Genomic DNA, 10271 nt, shown 5'->3' on the forward strand with positions numbered 1-10271 from the left:
ATTGATTCCTTGTAGAGAATTTTTAATTTCATTTATTGTGTTGTTCATCATTGTTTGTTTGCTCTTTAGTTCTTCTAGGTCCATGTTAAACGTTTCTTGTATTTTCTCCATTCTATTTCCAAGATTTTGGATCATCTTTACTATCATTCCTCTGAATTCTTTTTCAGGTAGACTGCATATTTCCTCTCCATTTTTTGGTCTGGTGGGTTTTCACTTTGCTCCTTCATCTGCTGTTTGCTTCTCTGTCTTCTCGTTTTGCTTAACTTACTGTGTTTGGGGTCTCCTTTTCACAGGCTGCAGGTTCATAGTTCCCGTTGTTTTTGGTGTCTGCCCCCAGTGGCTAAGGTTGGTTCAGTGGGTTGTGTAGGCTTCCTAGTGGAGGGGACTAGTGCCTGTGTTCTGTTGGATGAGGCTGGATCTTGTCTTTTGGTGGGCAGGACCAAGTCCTGTGGTGTGTTTTGGGGTGTGTGTGATGTTATTATGATTTTGGTCAGCGTCTCTCTGATAATGGGTGGGGTTGTGTTCCTGTCTTGCTAGTTGTTTGGCATGGGGTGTCCAGCACTGTACCTTGCTGGTCGTTGAGTGGAGCTGGGTCTTAGCATTGAGATGGAGATCTCTGGGAGAGCTTTTGCCATTTGATATTACATGGGGCCAGGAGGTCTCTGGTGGACATGGGGCCAGTAGGTCTCTGGTGGACCAATGTCCTGAAATTGGCTCTCCCACCTCAGAGGCATAGGCCTGACACCCAGCTGGAGCACCAAGACCCTGTCAGCCACATGACTCAAAGAAAAAGGAGAAAGAAAGAAAGAAAGAAAGACAGACAGAAAGAGAGAGAGAGAGAGAGAAATAAAGAAAGAAAGAAAGAAAGAAAGAAAGTTATTAAAATTTAAAAAATTTAAATTATTACAAATTTTAAAAATAAAAAAGTAAAAGAAAAAAAAATGGACAGATAGGACCCTAGGACAAATGGTAAAAGCAAAGCTATACAGACAAAATCACACAAGGAAGCATACACATACACACTCACAAAAAGAGAAAAAGGAAATAAATATATATATCTATATATAAGAAAAAAGGAAGAGAGTAACCAAATCAATAAACAAATCTACCAATGATCATAAAATCTAAATACTAAACTAAGATAAACATAAAACGAGAAACAAATTAGATGCAGAAAGCAAACCCCAAGTCTACAGTTGCTCCCAAAGTCCACCACCTCAGTTTGGGATGATTCGTTGTCTACTCAGGTATTCTACAGATGCAGGATACATCAAGTTGATTGTGGAGCTTTAATCCACTGCTCCTGAGGCTGCTGGGAGAAATTTCCTTTCTCTTCTTTGTTCGCACAGCTCCCAGGGTTCAGCTTTGGATTTGGACCCGCCTCTGCGTGTAGGTCGCCTGAGGGCACCTGTTCTTCGCTCAGACACAGCAGCAGCCTTAGCATCTCATGCCCGTCTCTGGTGTCCGCACTGATAGCCGTGGCTCGCGCCCGTCTCTGGAGCTCCTTTACGCGGTGCGCTTAATCGCCTCTCCTTGCACTCCCCAAAACAATGATCTCTTGTGTCTTAGGCCAGACTTTTTCCCAGACTCCCTCCCGGCTAGCCGTGGCGCACTAGCCCCTTCAGGCTGTGTTCACGCCGCCAACCCCAGTCCTCTCCCTGTGATCCGCCTGAAGCCCAAGCCTCAGAGTTGTTCCACATGTAGATGTATTTCTGATGTATTTGTGGGGAGGAAGGTGATCTCCACGTCTTACTGCTTCGCCATCCTGAAGGTCTCCAACCTATTTGATTTAGAATGCTAAATATGAGACCATTTAGACTCACCACTCTGCCTCAAGTTAAAATTTGAAATAACAAACAAACTTTTTTTAATGAGTGGACTGTTTTGAATGTGAACTATTAGAAATGGTTTAACCCAGGAATGTCACAAAGCACAGTCACTTCTTTACAATGTTTAATAGTTACTAAACTGATGTGGGTAACAGGGAACATGTGATGGTGACTAGGGATAACCACTGATATTTCTAGTGCTTGTTCTTCTGTCACATGGTAGGATTATACTTCCAGGCCATTCTGAAGACAGGCAAGCGGTATGACCCACTTTGTGTCACTCCAGGCAGAGGCCTTAAAAGCTAGTATAGGGCTTCCCTGGTGGCGCAGTGGTTGCGTGTCCGCCTGCCGATGCAGGGGAACCGGGTTCGCGCCCCGGTCTGGGAGGATCCCACATGCCGCGGAGCGGCTGGGCCCGTGAGCCACGGCCGCTGAGCCTGCGCGCCCGGAGCCTGTGCTCCGCAACGGGAGAGGCCCCAACAGAGGGAGGCCCGCATACCACAGAAAAAAAAAAAAAAAAAAAGCTAGTATAAGAATCTCCACGTCTCTTTGACTTGCCACAGTGACCAGGGATATTCCTAATTGATAAAGACCTCAACAGCCCCAGTGAAGAAAGACTACAGCAGAACCAGCACCCTCCACTCAGTTATTAGTGAGGAAAATATTCAAAGTGGGATAAGAGACCACCCTGTGTTATGCTGTGCCATGCTGTATCACACTGTTCCATGTATTACACTTGAAACCAGGGGCCCTGGGAAGAGCCTGGCCTGCATAACCAGAGACCTGGGTGCTCTATTTTGTGACGCATAGGAGGTATCATTACTTTGTCCTGTTCTTCAGCTGCTTCACCAATAAAGTTGAGATCATGTTTTCACTTTGGAAATATGGGAATCCAACAAAGTCCATTTCACCTCTCGTTCTTGAAGCCATGTCTCTCAGACCACATTGCTGTGGGCACCAGCGGAGACAGAGTAGGGCAAGGCAATGTCTAAAATCCACATTACCAAGCCAGCCAGGAACTTAGGGCCAGGGCAACTTCTATCCACAGCCCAATGGCACCCCCAAAGCCCCTGGAGCAAGTGAACAGCTTGCTGCCATCAAAATTCCAATTAATTCCGTGTAGTTATTATAAAGGACAAGAATAGACATTCTAGATAGTCTATTGAGTCTCCAAAGGTCTTCTGTTATTAGCACTTACTAAGCATTGAGTGGGAAATGGTGATGTAAGGGCTTGATGGGATAAACTACATACTCCAAGTTCAGATAGAATCTATTCATGTTCCTCTTGTTAAGACCTATCAAGTCATCCTCTTTGAAATCATTTACATTCCAACTGGGCCCACAGTTGCTTATCCCTGTGACATGAACCTACAGACACAAGACATTGGAGGTTCTGGGGTCTCTGTTAGAATGAAGAGCCTGCCTGTACCAGGAACCAAAGAAGCAGGCCCAGCCCAGTGTGTAACTGGGCATAGTGACTGCATCTCTGAGTTCCGGTTTGGGGTTTTACTAAATTGTCAGAGTGACTCTGAGCAAATCAATTTACCACTCTGTGCCTCAGTTTACCTATCTATAAATGAAGCATTTAAACCAGATTAAGGGCTCCCAAATTGGCCATGGTTAAAAGTCACCTGGGACACTTCAAAAACAGAGAATTCGAGGCATTATCTCCAAAGAGTCCGAGTCAGTGTGTTAGAGTGGGTTAAGGCATCCCTTCCACGTGACAAATCACTGCCCAGGGTATTCTGATTTTACAGGCAGACCTGGGGACCAGCGCATTGGATAGTCTCTGGGGTTCCTGGGTACCTCACTGTATATTTCTGCCTGGTTCTTGTCTTTTAACTCGGAATTGAATGATGGCTTTCATTCTGACATGCCCATTCACCAGCCCTGGCTTGTCACAGAGTAGTTGTACAACCTATGACAAATCATCTCACCTCCATAATTTATTCTCTCAATTGTAAAGGGAAAGGGTTGACTAAATTAAATGCAAATGTCTTTTCTAATTCATTGCGTAATTTTGTGACGGTTGAGGACACTTGGGACAGAGCTGGAAAACGAAAGCAGAAATCCGGATTCCCAGGATGCTGTTGCATCTAATCACAATCCTTAGGAACCATGTAAGAATCCAGATCTATTTCCACAGCAGGGTACCCATTTCTGACACTCTATTCACACAGGTTGTTTCTGACCTCGGGTGCCCCTTCACAGCCACTGAGCCATAGGTGACTTGTCAAAACTGCGTTACGAAGATGCTCATTGGGAAGACAGCGAGGAGAAAAGAAAGAGAGAGGGCAGAATGAACACTTCCTTAAACAGCACACCACCAGCCAAGCTGCTGGAAAAAAAACAGCTGTTGAACTTGCATGACCTAAAGTTTCGTTTTACCTTGTATGATGGGATTTCTCGAATTCAGTTTAAAAACAAAACAAGAGAGGGAAATTTCATAATCAAAGTGACTTACCACTTGAGACCTCTGAGCTCCCTGTAGAGTTAAGACCTTGGTGCCCCTTGGTGTGTCAGCCTTGGAGTCTGACCCCCCGTCTCCTCTGGGGCCCACTCTTCTGATTCATGGCAGGATCCCAGGACCGCACTTCTCTGCATCTGGGAGACTCTTTTTCTTTCCTCACCTATAGCACAGATATTCCCAGAGGTCTATCCCTACCACATATCTTTGTTTGGAGGCAATTTTAGAGGGAACTTGTACAAGAGACCAAGAACCACACTCTGGGTCCCTTCCTAGCATGTTCTAGACACGATACCCTTCTTATTTGACTATTGATGACAGCTAGCTTATTGATCACTTGCCATATGCTACTCACACTGCAAAGCAAGTTTTGGCTATCAGATAATTTAATATTCACAATAAACCTCATTTCCACATAAATAAAGAATAGGTAAGGAATTTGAAGTACAAAGAAGTTATATAACTTGTGCTTTCTCTGATACAGATATTAACTAGTGTTCATAGTATCCAAATCCAGAATTTTAACCACTATGTTATTCTGCCTTTCCTAGGGCTGACAGCTAAGAAGCTTCTCTGCCAGGCCTGCTAGCTTCTCTGGTCTCTGACTAGATACTTTGCAAACAATCATTAATGAATTAAATTAAAGAAAAGTTTAAATATTATTTAATCCAGGAATAGCAACTATGTTACATAGGTAGTACCACTTTCTATTGCTGTACCCATGGCAGACATCACTAATCAATCACAGCATTGCATTCAATAACCCAAGGTAAGGCCTCACTGGAGTTTTTGGTTTGGCTTTTTTTTCTTTTCCAAGAAACCTTTCTGGTTATCTGACATCAATCTATTAAGTTAATAAATTATTGAAAACTATTTGTCATCCCTGAACTTGTCAAAACTCCCTATTTTGTAGATGAGGAGAATGAATCTAGGAGTTAAGATCTACCCATGGTCACATTGGGCAAGTCATTGGCTTGTTATTGGCTCCATCAGGACTGGAATCAAGTTACTTGACACTTAATTCCCTTCATTTGACTAGCCCTTGTTGATTCTCAATAATATGATTTTTGCTACCATTTTTGTCATCTGCTTATAGATGCACTTTCTGTATGAAGGCAGCTCAGAGGAGAAATTAATGAGTCATTGAGGGTATTCTGTAAGACAATGACTTTATTTCTGAATAAAAAATGTGTGCAAATGACCTCTTAGACAACACCCTCCCACACAGAGATCAGTGCTACACAGTACACCAGTAAGGTGGATTGTCTGGAAGAACTCAAGTTCCCTTCTGGTCACGAGAAATTCTGATGACACTGATTTGTCTCATGTTCTGCAAACTCTACACTCTTACAAGTTCACACAGTATTTGCAACAAATGGAAAATGCATGAGGTAGATGTTCAAAAATCTCTTCCAAATCAATAAGAACAATAAAAAGCCATCTGATATAAAAACATGAATGTATTACTCACAAAAAAATAATAAATCAACTAACAGACTCACTAAAAATATATATATAAATTAGAATGTAAGCAAAATAGTGCTGTGCTTTTTTCTTTTTATTTACTTTATGTTGAAGCTTAATTTACGTACAATAAAGTGCAGACATTTTAAGCGTACAATTTCATGAATTTTAAATATGTAGACAACTGTTTAAGCACCCCTCTGATTAAGATATAGAACATTTCTGCCTCTAAAAAGGCTCCCTCATGATGTCAACACCACAAAGGAAACCACTATTCCACAGCTTACTTTTACCTTTTAACAAGATAAATATCTTCTTAGCAATCATTAAATATTTTTAAGAACAATAAACTCGCATTTTAATGAAGATGCAAACCGTCCAGCAATGTAACAATGTTGTAATTTGATTAAGAGCCTTAATAATTCCACACATTTTGATTGATTAATCCCTTAGCTATGGAATTGCATGGAGACATTAATGATAATATTACATCAGTTTTCTCATAATTGTTGTTTATGATTGTGAAAAAATGGAAATTATATAATTCCCAACTGAAATTCTTCAATTAATTATGGTGCCTTTATATATGGACTCCTGTGGAGTCTTTAACATTGAAGATTATTGGAGAATATTGAATGATTTGTGGAAAATCTGGAAATATTCATTGAAAAGGTGATATGCAAATGGGTTTGATGATGAGATTTTAGCTATAATACCAAGAGCAACATCTATGAAAGAAAAAAATTGATAAATTGGACTTTATTAAAATTTAAAACTTCTGCTCTATGAAAGCCATTGTTAAGAATATAAGATACAGGGCTTCCCTGGTGGCGCAGTGGTTGAGAGTCCGCCTGACGATGCAGGGGACACGGGTTCGTGCCCCGGTCCGGGAAGATCCCCCATGCCGCGGAGCGGCTGGGCCCGTGAGCCATGGCCGCTGAGCCTGTGCGTCCGGAGCCTGTGCTCCACAACTGGAGAGGCCACAACAGTGAGACGCCTGCTTATCTCAAAAAAAAAAAAAAAAAGAATATAAGCTACAGCCTGTGGAGAAAATATTTGCAATGCACATATCTGGTAAAGAACTTGAATGCAAAATATACAAAGAACTTCTTAAAGTCAACTGTAAGAAAAAAACACAATTTTTTAAATGGGCAAAAGATTTGACACCAAAAGCAAAAGACCCTTTTCAAACAGACCCATTCTACCTGAATCTGCATGATATATTGGGCTTCTGCTTATCATTTCACTTGGAAAGAAACTTCAGTGTCTAGATAAAATATTTGGAAATCACCACCCTAAAAGATCAGTATTTGCCGCCCAGTTCTTAGGCTCCACAACAGAACATTCCAGGGCGTTAAGACTTGAAGATTCCTGGATTCTATCGTTCTGCTAAGGTTCTATCAAGCTACCTGTATGAGGTTCTAAAGGAGCCTGACTGATTTAGGATGGCAGGGACAAGAATCTGATAAAGAGACCAGGCAAAGCCTTAGGGCCCCATCCCAGACCTCCCGGGACATGGGGAGGGTCAGGCACTTGGTTCTCTTCACTCCGTTAGGAACTCAGCTTCTACTCTTCCTTGCCAACAGATCATGTTCCATTTCAAAGAAATCAGAGCCCTTAATAGGCCAATAACGTCACTTCCTCACTTTACTGGGCATAACCACATACCCTTCCACCACCACCCCACCGTCTAAACAAATGATGGAAACTGCACAACTTCCTTTTCTCGGCGTTTGGAAATCACCACCAGGATCTGGTACCTACTCACCACATTTCGGGGCCTATTTTATCCTTCCTTAAACACGACCCTGCCCATGTGCTCTGCTCCCTATAAAAGGCAGGCAGATCAGTCAGAGGAGCCAGAGTTGCAGAGAAGTTGAGACCAACTCAGAAACCTCCAACTCTCAGGCTGAAGCTCCTAAGCTCACCCTCGGATATGAAGGTCTCTGCAGCCCTCCTGTGCCTGCTCACAGCAGCTGCCTTCAGCACCCAGGTGCTGGCTCAGCCAGGTAAGCCTCCTCTCTTCTTAAGCCTTAACATTTTAACTACCCCAGGTACTAACACCTGGCATGAGTCATCCCATGCTTGCTGCATGGCTTACATTAAAAAGATGGAGATGGGCTTCCCTGGTGGCGCAGTGGTTGAGAGTCCGCCTGCCGATGCAGGGGACGCGGGTTCGTGCCCCGGTCCGAGAAGATCCCCCGTGCCGCGGAGCGGCTGGGCCCGTGAGCCGTGGCCGTCCGGAGTCTGTGCTCCGCAACGGGAGAGGCCACAACGGTGAGAGGCCCGCGTACCGCAAAAAAAAAAAAAAAAAAAAAGATGGAGAGAATGAAATCCAGAGGGGAATTAAGAAGAGCTGGCATGTCACAACTGGTCAGAGGCAGAACCAGAGCTAGAAGCCCAGGCTCCACGATCTTTCTCGACACCAGCTTTGGGACATTAAATGAAGCTGCTATCTCAACGATCCTCCCCTTGTTTGGAGATGTGGCAGAGGGAAGTACCATTTCTCATTGTGGATAGGAAGGACATTTGGGGCAGTAGTAGAGAGGAAGAAACTCTTGCTGGAGGTCTCAAATGTTGGATTACGGTCCAGGGTAGCTCCCAGAAGTGTGGCTGTGTAAGGAGGATAAGCACCCACAGGCATCTCAGCATGTGACATAGGTTGGCTCTCAGCGCATGGGGACAAATAGCTGGGAAGCAAGGTCTTAGAACTTATCTTCCCAGGGTGAGAGGTTTTGGATCTATAGACCCTCCGAATCACGCTACAGGGATTAATCTTGTTACTCAAGATTTCTCCACCTGCAGTCAACAATGAGGGGCCCCATAGTTCAGCAGAGGAAATTGACTCACAGATAACATTTTATCTATGGGATCTGGACTGAAGCTCTGAACTAGGGAATGGTAGGTCTTAGTTAGAACTTGTGTATCTGCTTTGTCTTCTACCTTCTCCTTCTTCTCTTACAAATGCTTACAATGCATTATAACTCTCTGATGCTTTGCAAAATGTTTTTCAGATTCAGTTTCCATCCCAATCACTTGCTGCTTTATTGTGATCAGTAGGAAGATCCCCTTCAATAAGCTGGACAGCTACACAAGAATCACCAACAGCTGGTGTCCCCAGGAAGCTGTGATGTGAGTGGACCATGCCCGGCCACCGTCGGCCAAAAATTCTATCTGAGTTCTATGCTTCCAAATGAGTCAGATAAACATGCCATCTAATCCAAAGGACCCTTTACCCCATAGACAAATGAAGCCCATGAGAAGGCATCCATACTCACTCCAGGCTCTTCTGGAAGCTTGGTCAGATCATCCAAGTTCCTTTAGCCAGGAGCTAAAGGAAGGCTTCCCCTGGAGCAGTACCAAGAGAACTTCCTTTCTGGAAGAGAGGCCTCTTCCTCCCATTTCCCCTTCTGTGCCCATCCAGGCTCCTCACCAGGGAGCAAGGGCTAATCATGTTTAGGGGCCAACGGGCCAAACTCCTGGGCAAAATCCTCAAGACACTCCATTTAACTGTGCCCTCTTTTCCCCACAGCTTCAAGACCAAAGCGGACAAGGAGGTCTGTGCTGACCCCAAGCAGAAGTGGGTCCAGAATTCCATAAAGCTCCTGGATCAAAAGTCCCAAGCCCTGAAGGCTTGAACCTTCGTACCTGGACTGAGAGAGAGTCAGAGCCTTGGAAAAATCTTATTTATTTCCCCCCAACCTCCCCCAGCTGTATTATTTTATTATAATGTCCCAAAAGAGGTTCTTTGTTTAATGATTTAAAACACATAGTTTCTTAAACAATAATTATATTTAAGTTATTGATGTTTTAACTTTATCTGCCATAAATCCTAATGAATGTAAAGACACAACATCTGGTGATGAGTTTTCCTTTGTGAGCTCAATTAAGTTCATGGTAAGACGGCACTGTTCTCCCTCCTACCTGCCTGTAGTATCGTGAGGTCCTTCCACTGATCATCAGAGTGAAACACCTTTGGATTCTTAGGAAATCAGTGCTCCAGTAAGATGATGTGTGCTATGTAGTATTGTGATGGAAATTAATGTTATTAAATGACTATGGAACTTTCAGAGAAAAAAATCTATATAGTTTTAAACTACTTGGTCTTATTTTTCACGGGGTAACATTGGGCAGGAAGGGAGAAAATGGCAGCAATGAGTGACAATTTGGGGTGTAAGGATCATCCTCTAAACTGAGTCTTTTGGACTCAGCTGAGGATTAGGGAGAACCTAGAAGGACCGGACCAGACTGTTCCAGCCCTGTGGCTCCAGTCCCTAAATCACCTGCCCTTATTTAATAGAATCTAGATTCCTATTGCTTTTCTCTCCACACTTACCTTCGCCTGGTCTCTCTCTTGATCTCTTGCAACAGTCTTCAAACTTTTCTCCATAGCCCCAGGTTTTCTCCATCTAATTAATTCTCAAACCCAGAGTAATATCCCAGAAATGAAACTGAGTCTAACAGGAAACTAGATGTCTCTAACTTAGAGGTCCCCTTAAGGTTCTTTATTG

The 10271-nt window shown here is 43.3% G+C and overlaps 1 protein-coding gene across 1 annotated transcript; it reads left to right on the forward strand.

The window, feature by feature from the left end:
- The first annotated feature begins 7626 nt into the window (after positions 1-7626).
- Positions 7627-9852, forward strand: LOC102989537 (C-C motif chemokine 8). The gene is made up of 3 exons (XM_007105608.1): positions 7627-7769; positions 8775-8892; positions 9293-9852. The coding sequence occupies exons 1-3, from the start codon at positions 7697-7699 to the stop codon at positions 9396-9398; spliced, it is 297 nt and encodes a 98-aa protein (XP_007105670.1). The 5' UTR covers positions 7627-7696; the 3' UTR covers positions 9399-9852.
- Positions 9853-10271: the final 419 nt, after the last annotated feature.

Source organism: Physeter macrocephalus, chromosome 14 (genome assembly GCF_002837175.3).
Source record: "Physeter macrocephalus isolate SW-GA chromosome 14, ASM283717v5, whole genome shotgun sequence".
Classification (NCBI taxonomy): domain Eukaryota; kingdom Metazoa; phylum Chordata; class Mammalia; order Artiodactyla; family Physeteridae; genus Physeter; species Physeter macrocephalus.

What these genes read in the sequence shown, in the direction of transcription:
- LOC102989537 (XM_007105608.1), top strand. Translation starts at nt 7,697, where the DNA reads ATGAAGGTCTCTGCAGCCCTCCTGTGCCTGCTCACAGCAGCTGCCTTC. An exon ending in CCAGGTGCTGGCTCAGCCAG is followed by an intron (nt 7,770 to 8,774) that starts GTAAGCCTCCTC and finishes AATGTTTTTCAG; the next exon opens with ATTCAGTTTCCATCCCAATC. An exon ending in TGTCCCCAGGAAGCTGTGAT is followed by an intron (nt 8,893 to 9,292) that starts GTGAGTGGACCA and finishes TTTTCCCCACAG; the next exon opens with CTTCAAGACCAAAGCGGACA.